At 42.8% G+C, this 20,793-nt stretch overlaps 1 protein-coding gene across 3 annotated transcripts in view; it reads left to right on the top strand.

Annotated features, from left to right (window-relative positions):
- TMEM132A (transmembrane protein 132A) overlaps nucleotides 1-20,793 on the top strand; it is a 310,163-nt gene that overhangs the window by 213,693 nt on the left and 75,677 nt on the right. For all 3 annotated transcript variants that reach the window (XM_073560699.1, XM_073560700.1, XM_073560701.1), the window contains 2 exons: nucleotides 12,247-12,390; nucleotides 12,478-12,659. In XM_073560699.1, the coding sequence (XP_073416800.1) occupies nucleotides 12,247-12,390; nucleotides 12,478-12,659 (326 nt within the window). The remainder of the gene's footprint in view (nucleotides 1-12,246; nucleotides 12,391-12,477; nucleotides 12,660-20,793) is intronic.

Raw genomic sequence — 20,793 nt, 5'->3', positions numbered from 1 at the left:
TGTAACATGATAAATGGCTTCGTGTTTCAAACACAGTGTCCATTCTCAAGCTACAGGTACTATAACCTCCATGGAATTTATACCATGGTTAACCAATTAGAACGTATCCACTCATCACATGATGTTAAACACGATTGATTAAAATCACATGCATATGTAAAAAGGAAAGAAAAAACCCCCAGCAATAATGTAAAAAAAAAAAAAAAAAAAATCAGAGAAAACTACAATTGGCATACCGTATATACTCGAATATAAGCAGAGGTTTTCAGCCCAAAAAATTGGGCTGAAAGTCCCCCTCTCGTCTTATATTCGAGTCATATACAAAGGGGGTCAGAGGGGGCGGAGGTGTCAAGTCATACGTACCCGTCCTGACGCTGTGTCTTGAGCCCCCAGCTTCTCCCCGTGCTCTCTCTTCCTGCCTTCAGCGGTCACGTGGTGCCGCTCATTAAAACTCATGAATATGCGCATATTCATGAGTTTTAATGAGCGGTACCACATGATCGCTGAAGGCAGGAAGAGAGAGCACGGGGAGAAGCTGGGGGCTCAAGACACAGCGTCAGGACGGGTAAGTATAGCGATACTCACCTGTCCTGCGTCCATGGCTGCTTGCTGCTGTCTGTCATCGGTCAGTGACTTCAGACAGCAGAGGGCGCGGTGACGTGGTTAGTGCGCGCCGCGCCCCCTGCAGTCTGAACGTCACTGACTGATGACGTGGCAGATAGCGGTGAGCAGCCATGGACGCAGGACACGTGAGTATCTCAGGTGCTAGCAGTGACACCGGCACCTGACACCCAGCGACGGAGAGAGGTGAGTATGTCTTTTTTTTTTTATTTTTACATGCAGCAGCAGCAGCATGGGGGAAGCATATGGGGGAACAATCTATGGAGCTTCTTATGGGGGCAGCATATGGGGGAATAATCTGGAGCTTCTTCTGGGGTCAGCATATGGGGGAACAATCTATGGAGCTTCTTCTGGGGACACCATATGGGGGAATAATCTATGGAGCATTTCCCACCCTAGGCTTATACTCGAGTCAATAAGTTCTCCCAGTTTTTTGTGGCAAAATTAGGGGGTCGGCTTATACTCAGGTCGGCTTATACTCGAGTATATACGGTAATTACAGCAGACAGCAATAAAAAAAAAAAACGGGGAAAAAAAATAATTTTTTTTTGTGGGAAAAAACCCCAAAAACAAATATTACACATAGTAACAATGAAAACACAATGGTGGAACATTGGTTCCTTGCGGGCATTTAATCCGGTAGGATGGCACTGTCATGATCTTAAGGTGAAGTTTGACCTGGAGCCTCGGGGGTTAACACTGTGGCCTCGTTTTGGGCATGGGGAGGGTTTTTATAGTCACTGTGGACCTCCAGCCTCGTCAGTTATACTTTAGCCCTTGGCTTAGTTAAGTGACTCCTGTGCGTTTGTGCTAGTGCTGTGTGCCTACTTCTGTGTTTGATCTCTGGCTTTTTACCCGGTCCATCCCCGTTGTGTGTTTGCTTGCTGATTTGGTTCTATCTGTTTTGACTCTCTGGTGCCTGACCTCCGCGTGTTCCCTGACTACTCTACTGTGTTTCCCTCCGGTGTTTGCATTGATATCCTGGCTTATGGACCCTTGGCTCTGTTTCGGACTTCCCTTATACTCTGCGCTCATTGGTTCATCTGCCCTTTCGGGCTGCCTGTCACTGTTAGCTCCAGCTCCCCTGCGGCCACTCTCTCAGCGGCTGCTCCCTCTGGGAGATCCGCGGCTGGCTCCGCCTCCACATCCCAACAGTCACGTGCCGCAGGTTCTGCACGCTGACTGTTGCGCCGGGACACGCTACTCCCCACACTCCGAGTAAGCCCCTGTATAACCACATACTCATCGGGACCCAGGCAGTGTCTGGTATAACAGTTCTGGGGATCCTGACAGGCACACTCCTAAAAGATCCAGTTGGCTTCCCTGGTCATAAGCATTTGTTTTATGTCACCTCCTCTTAGTGATCTCACCAATCGCTCAATATCGGTAACTTTCATTTTGTCAGTACTCCTGTGATGATGATTAATGAAGTGTTTAGATGCCACAGAAACAAGTGTGATTCAAACTAGAGGGAGAAATTACATCATTTATATGCTCTTATATTCTAGTTTTTAAATTGCAAGTGGTACACCCAACATAATCCAGATTACATTCAGTACAAGTAATTAAATATACCACGTACTTGGAATTACAATTAATGTAATGTTGTATTTTAAACTGTTTCTGATTTTGATGATCCCAAAAAACATCAGTAACTACCGCATGTGAACATGTCCTACATCGGGTGCCCCCACATTTGGTAAAAACCTGGACAGTTTAGCCTTGTCAGATTTTTGTTTTGTGGGATTAAAAAAACTTGAAGATACAATATTATCCACCGTGGCAGCCCTAATGATAAGAATATGACAACCGGGGCCTAAAATTGAGGACAAAGTGGGATCTTCAAATAAAATCGGAATATGTTTTTTGACAATTTTTTTAATCTGGTTAAACTGTAAACTATAAGGGGTAGAACAAACAGGTTTGGACTTCAGAGATCTCTCAGCACCATAGCGTGAAGTGATAAGAGCCTGGCTCGATTTGCTCTGCACAATTTTATAGGCTCTGTTTAGGGTCCATTTAGGATAACCTCTTTTCTGTAAGGCTGGGTTCATACTGCGTTTAGACAGTCCGTTAGACAGACTGCGTTACACCGCGGCATAACGCGGTGTAACGCAGTCAGTTAACGCTGCCATTGCCCTACATTGTTGGGCGCATCGCGACGTATGCCACAAAGCGGCGCGCGTTCACGATGTGCTGTCATTCAGTGACGGAGCCTCGGACGCGGGCTGCAGCGTCTGAGGCTCCGTCACCGCTAGCGCTGATGAATCCTCAGCGCTAGCGGGTATAGCATAACTCGATCGCATTATGCTATACCATTTAACCAGCCCGTCAACGCTATGCATTGAACGCGCTGGGTAAATGCAATGTGAACCTGGCCTAATTTATTACAGCACTGACTAACCTCCTGCTCCAACCTGAATTCATTACTGCAATTCCTGATTATGCGTGTCAACTCACCCACCGGCACCGATTTTATTGTGTGAAAGAGGTGGCTGCTGTTAGCATGTAGAATTCTGTTGCCTGATAAGGGTTTACAGAATGTTGAAGTCTCAGTGGGCTGATACTTGTCAAGACATCAACATTGAACTTCTTTAGTAGTTAATTTTGGTTGAGACATTCTATGTTTATTTCTGTAAAACACCATAATTTATAGAGCATTTGAATATTAACATTTCCAAAATGTTTACTCTGCTAGCGTTTTTGCAGTTGTTAGAAAGATAATACAACCCCTGGCAAAAATGATGGAATCACCGGCCTTGGAGGATGTTCATTCAGTTGTTTAATTTTGTAGAAAAAAGCAGATCACAGACATGGCACAAAACTAAAGTCATTTCAAATGCCAACTTTCTGGCTTTAAGAAACACTAAAAGAAATCAATAACAAAAAATGTCGTAGTCAGTAATGGTTACTTTTTTAAACCACATAAGGGGTATTGCCAAGTTCAGTAGAAACTGTGGAACAAATTGTGGTGCTATTATTACCCATTGAGTGAAAATGTAAAATCTAAGACTGAAACAAAATTTTGATGGTAAAAATGTAGTTATTTTTTCTTCACTGCCCAATGGTATAAAATTCTGTGACACAAACATGGTGTCAATATGATCACTGAACCCCTTGATGAATTTGTTCCTAGGCGTAGCTTGTAAAATGGGATCACTTATGGGGGTTCTGCTCTTCTGGCAACTTAGGAGCTCTCCCAGTAGGTCATGCAAACCATAAAGCCGGGATCACACATGCGACGAGTCTCGCATCTTAATACCCAGCACTGCCACCAGCACTCGGGAGCGGAGCATGTGGCTGGATGTATTTCTATGCAGCTGCACACTCGCTCCCGAGTGCCGATGGCAGTGCCGGGTATTAAGATGCGAAACTCGTCCGAGTTTCTCGCATGTGTGATCCTGGCCTAACAGTAAAATCTTCACTATAGTATGGCGCTCCTTCCCTTCTGAGCTTTGCACTGTACCTGAAAATTATTTTTCGATTACATGTAGGGAATTGGAGCACTCAAGAAAAAAAGGACCTCAAATTCCTATTAACCCTTAGAAAAATTAAAACTTGAGGCTGAAACAACATTTTAATGGTAAATATGTAATTTATTCTTTCTTCACTGCTCAGTGCTATAAAACTGTGAGTCACATGTGGTGTCAATAAGGTCACTGGACCCCTAGATGAATTAAATGGGGAGCAAACTTTATAAAATAAGATCACATATGGATGGTTTCTGTTGTTGACATGGCACCCTCAAACCATTCCAGCAAAATCTAAACTCCAGTATTGCGCCTCTTACTTTCTGAGCTTTGCACCATGCCTCAAAAGTAGTATTCATTCACATATGGGGTATCGGCGTACTCAGGAGAAATTGCACAACAAATTCTGTGGTAGTGTCTCCTGTTACCCTTATGAAAATGCAAAATTTGGGTCTAAATTAACATTTTTATGGGGAAAATGTTTTTTTTTGTTTATTTTCACGACTTAACGTTATAAACTTCTGTGAAGCACCTGGGGATTCAAGGTGCTCACCACACATCCAAATACATTCCTTGAGGGGTCTAGTTTCCAAAATATAGTCGCTTGTCGGTGGTTTCCACTGTTTAGGCTCTCCGAATGGGCCATGGCGTCCACTAATGATTCCAGGAAATTTTACATTCAAAAGGTCATACGATGCCCCTTCCCTTTTGAGCCCTGCAGTGGTTTTCCCCCACATATGGGCTATCGGCATGCTCAGTAAAATTGCACAACAAATTGTATGGTCAATTTTTCCTGTTACCCTTGTGAAAATAAAAAAAAATTTGGATCTAAATTAATTTTTTTGTGGAAAAAAGTTAAATGTTTGTTTTTTTTCCCCACATTCTAAAAATTCATGTGAAGCACCTGAAGAGTTAATAAACTTCTTGAATGTGGTTTTGAGCACCTTAGGGGTGCAGTTTTTAGAATGGTGTCAGTTGTTAGAATGGGTCTATATGACAGAGGGTACTCTCTGTCATATAGACCCCTCAAAGTCACTTTAACCCCTTAACGACCACAGGTATTGTTGTTTTTGCATTTTAATTTTTTTGCTCCCCTTCATACCAGAGTAATAACTTTTTTATTTTTTGGTAAAAATGGCCATGTGAGGGCTTGTTTTTTGCTGGACGAGTTGTACTTTTGAATGACACCATAGCTTTTAATATGTAGTGTACTGAAAAATGGGAAAAACTTCCAAGTGAAATTGCAAAAAAAGTGCAATCCCATAGTTTTTTGTTTTTTTTATTTATTTAACATGTTCACTAAATGCTAAAACTGACCTGCCATTAAGATTCTCTAGGTCATTACGAGTTCATAGACACCAAATATCTATAGGTTCTTTTTTATTTAAGTGGTGAAATAAAATTCCAATGTTTGTTAAAAAAAAAAAAGCAAAAAAAAAAAAAGCTCCATTTTCTGGGGGTTGGGTGAGGGCTTATTTTTTGTGTGCTGAGCTCATGTTTTTACTTATACCATTCTGGTGCAGATATGATCTTTTGATTTCCCATTATTGCATTTTAATGCAATGTTGCAATGACCCAAAAACGTAATTCTGGCGATTTTTTTATTTTTTTTTCTTGTTACGCCGTTTAACGATTGGGTTAATTCTTTTTTTAAATTGATAGATCGGGCGATTCTGAATGCGACAATACCAAATATGTGTATATTTGATTTTTTGTTTGTTTTATTTTAAATGGTGCGAAAGGGAGGTGATTTGAGCTTTTATATTATTTTTAATATTTTAAAAACTTCTTTTACTTTTTGCATGCTTTAGTAGTCTCCATGTGAAACTAGAAGCTGTGATAACCTGTTCTCCTCTGCTTCCAACAGGTGATGATCAGATCTCCTGTATGTAGCAGAAATGCTCCCTTGCTATGACAACCATAGAGGTCTGCTACAGACCTCTGGTTGTCATGTCAACCTATCGGTGAAGTAAATGCAAGTCACATCGAAAAAATGTTACCACTAACATGAAGTACAACATGTCACATAAAAACAGTCTCAGAATCAGCGGGATCCATGGAAGCGTTCCACAGTTATTACCTCATAAAGTAAGCGTGGTCAGAATTGTAAAAATTGGTCAGGTCATTAGCGTGTAAAGGGGTTTGTCACGGGGTCCTTCTCCGATACCACACAATCAACAGAGCGAGGGAAGAGTGAACAATCCCAAGACCTTTAGTACAGGAAAAATTAGAAGGTTCATAAACAATCCACCCCACTGAGGATGCAATAGTACAGAACAAGAATGCAGTCCAGTAACAGGATAAAATGTCCAGGGAGACGAGATTCCAAAACTCTAGCACCAGAGGATAAAATGGGTCCTTCTCTCTGAAGTGCAGTCTTTACACGCTCCTCTACACACAGGAACTGACTTGACCAGCTCCTGTCCTCCCCACCCCCTTCCTTGTGTCCAGGGGTAGTCAAACAGGTTGGGGCGGTTTTCAGGTCTCCCAGAGGAGAACAAAGGAGCCTTGGGGATTAACCCCTTCCCGACATCCGACGGTATATCCCGTCCATGGGACCCGGGCCCCTATGCCCATGGACGGGATAGTACGTCGGACGCGATCAGCGGCGCCCACGTGGTGAGCGCCGCTGATCGCGGCCGGGTGTCAGCTGATTATCACAGCTGACACCCGGCACAATGTGTCAGGGGCGGTCACGGACCGCCCCCGACACGTTAACCCCTTGCACACCGCGATCAAACATGATCGCGGTGTACCGGGAGTTAAAGGGAAGCATCGGCAGGGAGGGGGCTCCCTCCGTGCTTCCCTGAGCCCCCCACGGCAGCGCAATGTGCAGCGCTGCTGCGGGGGACTCCTTTCCTCCAGGCCCCCGAATCCAAGATGGCGACGGGGGCCTTCGGGGGCCTGAGGAAGCTGGCTTCCTCAGTGACTGCAAAGCGCAGGCAAGAGGAAGTCTTCTTCAATGCCTGTGACAGATTGCTAATCTGTCACAGTGATCTGTGATGTGACAGATCAGCGATCTGTCACAGGACAGTGATGTCCCACCTGGGACTATTTAATAAAGTAAAAAAAAAAATAAAAAAAAATGTAAAAATAATTTAAAAAAAAAATCGCCAAATAAATTAGAAAAAAAAAAAAATATTCCCCCAATAAATCCATTTTTTGGAAATAATGAAAAAAACAAAACAATAAAGGTACACATATTAGGTATCGCCGCGTCCGTAACGACCCGCCCTATAAAACTGTCCCATTAGTTAACCCCTTTAGCGAACCCCTTAAAAAATAAAAATAAAAAACGAAGCAAAAAATGATTTATTAGCATACTGCCAAACAAAAAGTGTAATAACGCGCGATCAAAAAGACGCATATAACTATCCATGGTACCGCTGAAAACTTCATCTTGTCCCGCAAAAAACGAGCCACCACACAGCATCATCAGCGAAAAATAAAAAAGTTATAGCTCGTAGAATAAAGCGATGCAAAAATAATTATTTTTTATATAAAATAGTTTTCATTGCATAAAACCGACAAAAACATAAAAACGACCTAAATGAGGTATCGCTGTAACCGTACTGACCCGAAGAATAAAACCACTTTATCAATTTTACCGCACGCGGAATGGTGTAAACGCACCCCCCCAAAAGAAATTCATGAAACGCTGGTTTTTCTTCATTCTGCGTCCCAAAAATCGGAATAAAAAGCGATCAAAAAATTTCACGTGCCCGAAAATGGTACCAATAAAAACGTCAACTCGTCCCGCAAAAAATAAGACCTCACATGACCCGGTGGGTCAAAATACGGAAAAATTATAGCTCTCAATATGTGGTGATGCAAAAACTATTTTTACAATAAAAAGCGTCTTTTAGCGTGCGACAGCTGCCAAAAATAAAAACCGCCATAAATATTAAATCAAACCCCCCGTTATCACCCCCTTAGTTAGGGAAAAATAATAAAATAAAAAAAATGTATTTATTTCCATTTTTCCGTTAGGGCTAGGGGTGTGTTGGGGTAGGGTTAGGGTTAGGGCTAGGGTTAGGGCTAGGGTTAGGGTTAGGGCTAGGGGCATGTTGGGGTTCGGGTTGGAGTTAGAATTGGGGGTTTCCACTGTTTGGGCACATCAGGGGCTCTCCAAATGCAACATGGCGTCTGATCTCAATTCCAGCCAATTCTGAGTTGAAAAAGTCAAATGGTGCTCCTTCCCTTCCAAGCTCTGCCATGCGCCCAAACAGTGTTTTACCCCACACATGTAGGGTATCAGCCTACTCAGAACAAATTGCAAAACAATTTTTGGGGTCCAATTTCTCCTGTTACCCTTAGGAAAATAAAAAATTGGGGGCAAAAATATCATTTTTGTGGAAAAAAATGATTTTTTTATTTTCACGTCCGAGTGTTATAAACTTCTGTGATGCACTTGGGGGTTCAAAGTGCTCACCACACATCTAGATAAGTTCCGTGGGGGGTCTAGTGTCCAAAATGGGGTCACTTGTGGGGAGTTTCAATAGTTTAGGTACATCAGGGGCTCTCCAAACGCACATGACACCCGCAGACCATTCCATCAAAGTCTGCATTCCAAAACGTCACTACTTCCCTTCCGAGCCCCGACGTGTGCCCATACAGTAGTTTTCTCCCACATATGGGGTATCAGCATACTCAGGACAAATTGGACAACAACTTTTAAGGTCCAATTTCTCCTGGTACCCTTGGGAAAATAAAAAAATGGTGACTAAAAGATCATGTTTGTGGAAAAAATACGAATTTTTTATTTTCACGCCCGGGCGTTATAAACTTCTGTGAAGCACTGGGGGGGGTCAAAGTGCTCACCACAATCTAGATAAGTTCCTTAGGGGGTCTAGTTTCCAAAATGGTGTCATTTGTGGGGGGTTTCCACTGTTTTGGTACATCAGGGGTTTTCCAAACGCGACATGGTGTCCGATCTCAATTCCAGCCAAAAACGTCAAATGGCGCTGCTTCCCTTCCGAGCTCTGCCTTGCGCCCAAATAGTGGTTTACCCCCACATGTGGGGTATCAGCGTACTCAGGACAAATTGCACAATAACTTTTAGGGTCCTATTACCCTTGGGAAAATAAAATTTGGGGTGAAAAGATCATTTTTGTGGAAAAAATATGATTTTTTAATTGTACCGCTGTACGTTATAAACTTTTCTAAAGCCCTTGTGGGTTCAAAGTTCTCACCACATATCTAGATAAGTTCCTTGGGGGGTCTAGTTTCCAAAATGGGGTCACTTGTAGGGGGTTTCCACTGTTTAGGTACATGAGGGACTCTCCAAACGTGACATGGCGTCCAATCTGAATTCCAGCCAATTTTGCATTGAAAAAGTCAAACGGCGCTCCTTCCATTCTGAGCTCTGCCATGCGCCGAAACAGTCGTTCTCCCCCACATATCAAGTATCTGCGTACTCAGGACAAATTGCACAATAACTTTTGCAGTCCAATTTCTCCTGTTACCCTTGGTAAAATAAAAAAAATTGAACCTGAATTATTTTTTTTATGAAAAAAAGTTAGATGTTCATTTTTTTTTAAATATTCAAAAAAATTCCTGTGACGCACCTAAAGGGTTAATAAACTTCTTGAATGTGGTTTTGAGCACCTTAAGGGGTGGAGTTTTTAGAATGGTGTCACTTTTGGGTATTTTCTATCATATAGACCCCTCAAAGTGGCTTCAAATGTGATGTGGTCCTAAAAATAAAATGGTGTTGTAAAAATGAGAAATCGCTGGTCAACTTTTAACCCTTATAACTTCCTAACAAAAAAAAATTTTGGTTCCAAAATTGTGCTGATGTAAAGTAAACATGTGGGAAATGTTAGTTATCAAGTTTTTTGTGTGCCGTATCTCTGTGATTTAAGGGCATAAAAATTCAAAGTTGGAAAATTGCGAAATTTTCAAAATTTTCGCCAAATTTCCGTTTTTCTCACAAATAAACGCAAGTTATTTGAATGAAATTTTACCACTAACATGAAGTACAATATGTCACGAGAAAACAATGTCAGAATCACCGGGATCCATGGAAGCGTTCCAGAGTTATGACCTCATAAAGGTACAGTGGTCAGAATTGTAAAAATTGGCCCGGTCATGAACGTGCAAACCACCCTTGGGGGTGAAGGGGTTAAAGAACTACAGGGGGTCATCAAGAGACAGATACAGTCAGGCTGTAGAAATACAAGGCAATAAGAAAAACACTGAAAATAAGTGAAATAGAAATATACACAAAATGATATCCACATAGCCTACCACACCATCACAGGGTTAAATGACACTTACTAATTTAGCCTATTCAGATTTAACTTTCAGGGGCCTATATGTCAGAAATCCCCCAAAGTGATATCATTTTAAAAATATTCAAAACTGCATTGAGGCTGTGTTCACACTAGTCGTTTTTTCAGTGGTTTTTTTAATGCAAAATTTCAGCTATTTCACAGTATCAGCAAAGTCTGATATTTCAGAAATCTCATGCACACACATTGTTTTCTTTATCAGTATTTTGTGCTTTGCATGTTTTTTTGCAGAAAAGGACATATCACTTCTTTTAGAATTTTTTCAGCATTTTTCACCCATTGAAAGCAATGGATGGTGAAAAAAAACCCGCAGGTATTAGCTTGTGCAGCGTTTTTAATGAAAAAAGCAAGTGCAGCAGTATGTGGAACCCATTTATTTTTGTGATTTTTCTTTTTTTTCCCAGGTTGTCTTGGTGACTTGAGATGGCAATGGGATTAGTAAAGTTTAACCCCTTCACACCAGGGCCATTTTCCGTTTTTGCGTTTCTATTTTTTGCTCAGCTTCTTCCCAGAGCCATCATTTTATCATTTTTTTTCCAGCAATATGGCCATTTGAGGGCTTATTTTTTTGTGGGACTAGTTTTACTTTTGAATTACCCCATTGATTTTACCATATAATATACTGGAAGACGGGGAAAAAAATTCCAAATGCTGTGAAATTGCAAAAAAGTGCAATTCCATGCTAAAACTGAAATTCTTATTCTCTAGGTCACTATGAGTTCATAGACACCAACTATTTCTGGGTTATTTTTTATTTAAGTGGTGAAATAAAAAAAAAATTAAAGTTTGTAAAAAAAAAAAAAAAAAAAAAAATTGCGCCATTTTCCAACACCCATAGCGCATCTCCATTTTTCGGGATCGGGGGCTGACATTTTTACTGATACAATTTCGGTGTAGATACGATCTTTTGATCGCCCGTTATTGCATTTTATTGCAATATTGCGATGACCAAAAAACATAATTCTGACGTTTTGATTTTTTTTTTTCTCGCATTTCTGTTTAACAATCGGAATAATTATTTTTATATATTGATTCATCTGGTGATTCTAAATGCGACGATACCAAATATGTGTATTTTTTTTAAATTGTTTTATTTTGAATGGGGCATATGGGGGTGACTTAAACTTTATTTTTTTGCATTTTAAAAAACTGTTTTTTAACTGTTTACTTGCTTCAATAGTCTCAATGGGAGATTAAGAGCTGTGATCATCCGATCACCTGTGCTACACATAAACAATGAAAGGGCTCATACTCACTTGCGAGAGGCTTGCACGATTCTCGGCGAGTCTCTCACATGAAAACCTGGGACTGCTGCCAGCACTCGAACCGGAGCGAGCGGCTGCATGTAATTCTATGCAGCCGCACGCTCCGGCCCGAGTGTCGGTGGCAGTGCCAGGTTTTCATGCGAGAGACTCGCACGAGAATCGTGCAAGTGAGTATGAGCCCTAAAAGTGCTTTTCACTTTCAACAAATGTTTCTGATCCAGGTGGACATACAGGTGGTCAGCCCATTGCAACACCAAGCACCCGTGTGCTCACCACATAACCAGGACACATTTCAGTCCATGTTCACACTGTGTCCATTTGACCATGTTTTTGGAAAATTGTAACAAAAAAAGTTAAGTCAACAAATTGTTTGAATATACTCTAAATGTTTCAATGGTTACAAAGCCAAGATCATAAAACCGTGAGGCATTAATGCAAATCTATATTACAAATGTTTTCTCTATGCAAAGAGTGACTGAAAGCTAAAACCATGATACTTCAATAATAAAAGTGTGACACAAAATATATCCCTGTATATTGCACAGATAGGCCATGTTTTCAGGACCTTACACACCCTTTTATTATTCTTTACTGCAGTCTCATGAGATACTGAACACAGCTCCGCTGACTGGCATTTCTCAGAAGATTCCTGTGCGTGTGTTTGCCTTGGAGGCTGGTGGATTTGTGATGGATGTCACCAAAGAGGCAGGATGCGAGACTCCAAATGCACAGATTATACAGGTATATGTAGGCTGTTCTTTATTATGTACACAGTAATATAGATATTCTCATTTTTGTCAACTAATTTTTAAACATTCATCCTGGCAGGTGTCAGATGCCTGTGATTTCTTGTTTGTTGGTGGAAAGGAGACTCAAGGAGCTGTAGGTGTAAAAGTGGAGTTTTGGCTAGAGCGCCTACGTTCCTCTCTGTCACTTTCTCTCTGGGTTCCGCTGCTTCCTCTGAGAGTTGAGGTGTCTGATACAAATTTGCAGCGTTTACCAGGATCAGGGTAAGTCACTATTAGATCACGAAAGACAAAATATCCATTAAAAAGCATAACATTGTGGGCATACATTGTGATCAGCTCGTGAGACCGTTACAGCTAGCGTTTTGGCGGTAGCGGAGTTTCTTTCTTTGTTCCGTGATGAGCTCTTGATATACAATGTTTGGGAATTTGAGTGACAACTGTCTTGTAATAGGGACAAAGAAGAGATCTTCCTACCAAACAGATCTCCCAGCTCCCAATATTTGGCTCACCGAAAGGCTGTTGTGAAAGGTTCCTGAGAGTGAATCTCCAAAGACGTTGTCCAGGTTTGACTCTAACGTCCGCAGTTGCACAATGTGATGCACACTTGTGAATTCTCAAAGCGCACACTGTCCGCATTCTCCGATGCTGGCAGTTAGACTGGACGGTCATGTGATCGCAATTATGCAATATACATATTCCCGACCACATTCTGACTAGACTTGATCGGCCTCACTCAATACAAATGTTTGTAGGACAGTAATTATTCCCATTTTCCCAGAGTATAACTGTAATAAATGTGTGAGGTTATTATTACCCCAAAGTGGATAAATAGTAGCCAGACGGCCCACCAAATGATCTTTTTAAATCCCTCCTAAACTTCAGCAGAAAGAGAGAGGACAGTAATTAATACATAGGTTGAGGAAGGCAATAATATATCTATCAAATATATATATATATATATATATATATATATATATATATATATATATATATATATATATATATATATATATATATGCAGACTAAGTCCAATTTATGTTTTAAACCCAAAATTCATCCAAACTTATGTATCACTTCTATTACGATACTAACGCTTTGGCATAAAGTTCAATACACTCCTTCAACCGACCAATCTTAAAACTCACCATCACCGAATGCCGACCTAATGGTGCATGGCAAAGATTCTCCATCCAGTGCAAAAGTTTCTGAATCAACCTGAAAGCAAAATACATGCGTTTGTAGTAAAATACAGCAAATTCTTTCACCCAACAAAGTTTGAATCAAGACTAAAGTTTTACAGGATGGTGCCCAGATACCCCCACTCTATACTAACAAATGTTTTGGCAGCATCTAAAGACTATACAGCTATTTTAGGATTGTTATCTGGGACCACCTGAATATTCAGAAATAATTGTCTCAGATTAGATTTACTGCAGTTGTTTTTTTTGTTTTTCAGTAATTAATCCTGCTTGATTGGCTTGTATTATGTCACTACCTTAGACAAATTCATAGGTAATGCTTTTACCAGCACTTTGACTTCTAACGTCAATGAAGAAACTGGTCTGTAAGATTCTGATATGGTCGCGTTCTACCCTTCTTTTGGTAACCCTGCAAATCTCAGACTTAAGAAAATCACACAGTGGGGCTAAATACATATACATACATACATACATACATACATACATACATACATACATACATACATCTAATATATAAAGCTCAAAGTGTGTATGTATGTGTGTATGTCCGGGATAGGCATCCGCACCGTCGCAGCTACAGCCACAAAATTTGGCACAGTCACACGTCTGGATCCTGAGAGCGTCCTAAGCTATGTTGTGAGGCGAAATATTAACCCCGCGCGTTCCAATTCACCAAACCATTTTTGCCCCTATCTACATACTGGGGAAATAGTGTGTGCGTGTCAAGCCCCGCCCCTCATTATGATGTCACAATGGTTGCCATGGCGACACTGATGTCATCATATGTTGCAAGCCCCGCCACTCATTATGATGTCATAATGGTTGACTATGGGATGGAGGATGTGTGATGGGTATATGGGCACGGGACTATGGGATGGCGGATATGTATGATGGGACTATGAGATGAAGGATGTGTGATGGGTATATGGGCACGGGACTACGGGATGGCGGATATGTATGATGGGTATATGGGCACAGGACTATGGGATGGAGGATATGTATGATGGGTATATGGGCACGGGACTATGGGATGGAGGATATGTATGATGGGTATATGGGCATGGGACTATGGGATGGAGGATATGTATGATGGGTATATGGGCACGGGCCTATGGGATGGAGGATGTGTGATGGGTATATGGGCAAGGGACTATGGGATGGAGGATATGTATATGGACACGGGACTGTGTGATGGGTATATGGGCACTGGACTGTGAGATGGAGGATATGTATGATGGGTATATGGGCACGGGACTATGGGATGGAGAATATGTATGATGGGTATATGGGCATGGGACTATGGGATGGAGGATGTGTGATGGGTATATGGGCACTCGACTATGGGATGGTGGATATGTATGATGGATATATGGGCATGGGCCTATGGGATCGTGGATAAGTATGATGGGTATATGGGCACGGGACTATGGGATGGAGGATAATTATAATTTGTTATAACTAACCACAGTTAGTTACTATGCCCGGGAACACTAAAATACCACATCCTAGATATCTCTGAATGAAATATTTCAGTTGCAAATTTTTATTCATTGCATAGTGGAATGTGTTCAGAACAATAAAACATAACAATTATCAATGTAAATCAAAATGAATATCCCATGGAGGTCTGGATTTGGAATGATACTCGAAATTAAAGTGGAAAATCAAATTACAGGCTGGTCCAACTTCAGTGGAAATGCCTCATGACAAGGAAAAGATGCTCAGTATTGTGTGGCCTCCATGTGCCTGTATGACCTCCTTACTGTACAACGCCTGAGCATGCTCCTGATGAGGCGGCAGATGGTCTCCTGAGCGATCTTCTCCCAGATCTGGACTAAAGCATCCGACAACTCCTGGACAGTCTGTGATGCAACATGACGTTGGTGGATGGAGCGAGACAAGATGTCCCAGATGTGCTCAATCGGATTCAGTTCTGGGGAACGGGCGGGCTAGTCCATAGCTTCAATGCCTTCATCATGCAGGAACTGCTGACACACTCCAGCCACATGAGGTCTGGCATTGTTCTGCATTAGGAGGAACCCAGGGCCAACCGCACCAGCATATAGTCTCACAAGGGGTCTGAGGATCTCATCTCGGTACCTAAAGGCAGTCAGGCTACCTCTGGCGAGCACATGGAGGGCTGTGCAGCCCTCCAAAGAAATGCCACCCCACACCAATACTGACCCACTGCCAAACCGGTCATGCTGAAGGATGTTGCAGGCAGCAGATCGCTGTCCATGGCGTCTCCAGATTCTGTCACGTCTGTCACATGTGCTCAGTGTGAACCTGCTTTCATCTGTGAATAGCACAGGGCGCCAGTGGCGAATTTGCCAATCCTGGTGTTCTGTGGCAAATGCCAAGCATCCTGCACTGTGTTGAGCTGTGAGCACAACCCCCATCTTTGAACATCGGGCCCTTAGACCATCCTCATGGAGTCGGATTCTAACCGTTTGTGCAGACACATGGGCATTTGTGGCCTGCTGGAGGTCATTTTGCAGGGCTCTGGCAGTGCTCCTCCTGTTCCTCCTTGCGCAAAGGATGAGGTAGCGGTCCTGCTGCTGGGTTGTTGCCCTCCTACGGCCCCCTCCACGTCTTCTGGTGTACTGGCCTGTCTCCTGGTAGCACCTCCAGCCTCTGGACACTACGCTGACAGACACAGCAAACCTTTTTGCCACAGCTCGCATTGATGTGCCATCCTGGATGAGCTGCACTACCTGAGCCACTTGTGTGGGTTGTAGAGTCTGTCTCATGCTACCACGAGTGTGAAAGCACAAACAACATTCAAACGTGACCAAAACATCAGCCAGAAAGCATTGGTGCTGAGATGTGGTCTGTGATCCCCACCTGCAGAACCACTTCTTTATTGAGGGTGTCTTGATAATTGCCAATAATTTTCATCTGTTGTCAATTCCATTTGCAAAACAGCATGTGAAATTGATTGTCAATCAGTGTTGCTACCTAAGTGGACAGTTTGATTTCACAGAAGTTTGAATTACTTGGAGTTATATTCTGTTGTTTAAGTGTTCGCTTTATTTTTTTGAGCAGTGTATATATACTGTACATACATACACAGTGGGTACGGAAAGTATTCAGACCCTTTTAATCACTCTTTGTTTCATTGCAGCCATTCCATAGAAGGAAAAAAGTTCATTTTTTTCTCATTAATGTACACTCTGCACCCGATCTTGACTGAAAAAAACAGAAATGTAGAAATTTTTGCAAATTTATTAAAGAAAGCTGAAATCACATGGTCAAAAGTATTCAGACCCTTTGCTCAGACACTTATATTTAAGTCACATGCTGCCCATTTCCTTGTGATCCTCCTTGAGATGGTTCTACTCCTTCATTGTAATCCAGCTGTTTAATTAAACTGATAGGACTTGATTTGTAAAGGCACGCACCTGTCTATATAAGATTTCACAGCTCACAGTGCATGTCAGACCAAAGAAGAATCATGAGGTCTAAAGAACTAGCCAAGGAGCTCAGAGACAGAATTGTGGCAAGGCACAGATCTGGCCAAGGTTACAAAAAAATTTCTGCAGTACTCAAGGTTCCTAAGAGCACAGAGGCCTCCATATTCCTTAAATGGAAGACATTTGGGACCAACAGAAGTCTTCCTAGACCTGGCCGTCCACCCAAACTGAGGAATCGTGGGAGAAGAGTGTCACGCCTCAGTGAGGCGAGCTATAAGAGTGGACCCTCTGGACCGTGGAACAGATTGCCCAAGGCGAGCCAACCTAGTGAAGACCGACCCCTATACAGGGATCGTCAGGGACAGGCCTAGGTATCTCTATTACCACGGTAGCCGGTACCAAGAGGGACGGCTCAGATAGTGGAGAGACCTGGAGTAGAAGGGTAACTGAGACGACTGACAAACACCGGAGCACTAGGGACGGACATACGGAACAGAGCACAGGAGTATAGCAAAGCAGTGCGCAGGGTACGGACTAGTAAAGCAGGATACAGGAGTAGGAATGGACATACAGAACAGAGCACAGGAGTATAGCAGAGCATGTGCCAGGAGGCACAACAGAGCACCAGGCAGAATACAGGGACAGAGCGTGTGCCAGTAGGCACAACAGAGCAACAGGCAGAGTACAGGGACTGAGCATGTACCAGGGAGCACAACAGAACACAAGGCAGAGTGAAGGGACATGGGACGTTCAGGATAGCGCACACAGAATATAGACGCTGGCCTGAGTCACAGAAGCAGGAGCTTAAACAATAACCAGGCGCCACAGGAAAGAGGAAACAGGTTCAAATAACCCCCACCTTACCCGGATTGGCTGCTGGGATTTCCGGGTCAGGATATCCAAGTTTATAAAGGACCTGGGAGGGGGTGTGGCCACCCAAGTCACGACATCCGAGAAGCTACAGGACCTTAGAGGAGGAGTGACCGCCCTCCAAGAGTGCCAGACCACATGTGCCGAGTCCTGGAGCCTCCAGCAATGCTGATAGCACGGCAGGACCGAAGGACAGGAACGGAGGAGCGGGCAGCAGTGGGCACGGAGGTAGCAGCGACTCGACCAGCCGCGGGGGGAGAGAGGCCAGTGGTGGTGACAGTGAGCCTTGGTGAGAGGTTAAGACTAACCCCAAGATCACTGTGGCTGAGCTCCACAGATTCAGTAGGGAGATAGGAGAAAGTTCCACAAAGTCAACTATCACTGCAGCCCTCCACCAGTCGGGCCTTTATGGCAGAGTGGCCCGACGGAAGCCTCTCCTCAGTGCCAGACATATGAAAGCGTGCATAGAGTTTGCTAAAAAAAAAAAAAAACACATGAAGGACTCCCAGACTATGAGAAATAAAATTCTCTGGTCTGATGAGATGAAGATAGAACTTTTTGATGATAATTCTAAGCGGTATGTGTGGAGAAGACCAAGCACTGCTCATCACCTGCCCAATACAATCCCAACAATGAAACATTTGTTCAAAGACCTGGGCAGGTAGGTGGTGCTGCCCTTTTTTCTGCTGTATTTTTGAATTTTTAGAGGATTTTAAGACCTCTTTTGTGGCTTTGCTATTAGTTTAGTGATAGAACTCGCAAGCATGTGGACCCTTGAAGTTGGGTTGCGAGTTTATCGACCAAAACCTCACATATTTATATGTATTTTGTACACTTTATTTTTCAGGGTGCAGCAAAGCCCAGCCCGTTTGGTCTTGTATACAGGGGTGTTCACATGGGATGCATTTAGGCTGTGTTCACACGTAGCTTTTTCGCAGCGATTTTAAACGCTCAATTTTTCCGTGAAAACGCAAAAAAAGGATCCCATGCAATCCTATGGCATTCCACACATGCTCTTCTAATGCTGTGGATTTTTCCGTGGTGGAATTCCATTGCGGAAAAATAAGCAGCATGCTCATTTTTGTGCGGAATCGCGGGAAAATCTGCACACGTAGGAATGCATTGTTCTGCTTACTTTCCGCATGTGGCTGTGCCCACCATACAAAAAGTAAGCAGAACATTTGCCGATGGTACCCCCCATGGTCTGGGGGAGAGGATATTCTCCTCCAGGCTCTGGGTACCATATCCCTGTAAAAAATAGAATTAAAATTAAAAAAAAATCGTCATATTCTCACCTTCCGATGTCCCACGCAGCGTCCCCAGGCCTCAGCAATGCTTCCGGAAAGTCCCATTCCCAGTGATGCATTGCGACAATGACCTTTGATAACACAGCGGTCTCGCGAAACCGTAGTGGTCTCGCGAGACTGCGACGTCATCAAAAGTCATTGGCGCAATGCATCACTAGGAACGGGACCTGCCGGGAGCATCGCAATGATCAGGAACGCTGTGTGGGACGTCGGAAGGTGAGAATATCATGATTTTTTATTTTTTAAATTATTTTTAACAGTAGATCTTTTTACTACTGATGCTGCATAGGCAGCCTCAATAGCAAAAAGTTGGTCACACTAGTCAAACACTATGTTTGACGAGTGTGACCAACCTGTCAATCAGTTTTCCCAGCAATGCTACAGATCGCTTGGAAAACGCTAGCATTCTGCAAGCTAATTACGCTTGCAAATCGCTAGTTTTCCGCGGGAAAAAGGCGGGAATTAAAATGCGGTTTTCTTGCATATTTCCCGCGGAATGGAATTCCCGCAGAAATTTCCGCGGTAATTCTGAAATGTGTGCAGTGCACATAGCCTTAGGGAGTGCTAGCCAGCCCGCCTAATCGAAAGGTATGGGCGTGGCTAATAGGCTGTGAACCAGACATCATGCATACCTGCATGTGAACAATGTCCTATACGGGCTTCTATTGTGCGAATGTATACTAAGCAGTCACCCCCTCCATGAATGGGTATGTGGTGAGTGGCTGTCTATTTAGTATTTTGCACCTGTGTGTTGCAGCATCTTTGCTATATGGGCTTGCTACATCCTGCAGTGCATTTGTTCAAAAACCTGGGCAGGTAAGTGGTGCTGCCCGTTTTTCTGCTGTTTTTTGGAGAATTTTCAGTCCTCTTTTGTGGCTTTGTTAATAGTTTAAAAAGGGTGGTGGCAGCATCCTGCTGTGGGGGTGTTTTTCAGCTGCAGGGACAGGACGACTAGTTGCTATTCAAGGAAACATTAATGCGGTCAAGTACAGGGATATCCTGGATGAAATCCTCTTCCAGAGTGTTCTGGACCTCAGACTTGGCCTAAGGTTTACCTTCCAACAAGACAATGACCCTAAGCACACAGCTAAAATAAGAAAGGAGTGGCTTCAGAACAACTCTGTGACCATTCTTGACTGGCCCAGCCAGCGCCCTGACCTAAACCCAATTGAGCATCTCTGGAGAGACCTGAAAAGACCTGAAAATGGCTGTCCACCAATGTTCACAATCCAACCCGACGGAACTGAAGAAGATCTGCAAGAAAGAATGGCAGAGGATCCCCAAATCCAGGTGTGAAAAACTTGTCGTATCACTCCCAAGAAGACTCATGGCTGTACTAGCTCAAAAGGGTGCTTTTACTCAATACTGAGCAAAGGGTCTGAATACTTATGACCATGTGATATTTCAGTTTTTCCTTTTTAATAAATTTGCAAAAATTTCTACATTTCTGTTTTTTATTTTTCAGTTGAGATGGGGTGCAGAGTGTACATTAATGAGTAAAAAAAAATGAACTTTTTTGAATTTAAGACTGTAATATTTAAAGGGGTTTTCATACCCACTGTTATTGACATCATAGGTAGTCCACAACTATGAGAGTCAGAATGAG

This window comes from Dendrobates tinctorius, unplaced genomic scaffold (genome assembly GCF_039654945.1).
Source record: "Dendrobates tinctorius isolate UK_male_01 unplaced genomic scaffold, ASM3965494v1 ptg000302l, whole genome shotgun sequence".
Taxonomy (NCBI): Eukaryota; Metazoa; Chordata; class Amphibia; order Anura; family Dendrobatidae; genus Dendrobates; species Dendrobates tinctorius.
Note: the sequence above shows the minus strand (reverse complement) of the source record. Positions and strands in the feature narration are given on the sequence as shown.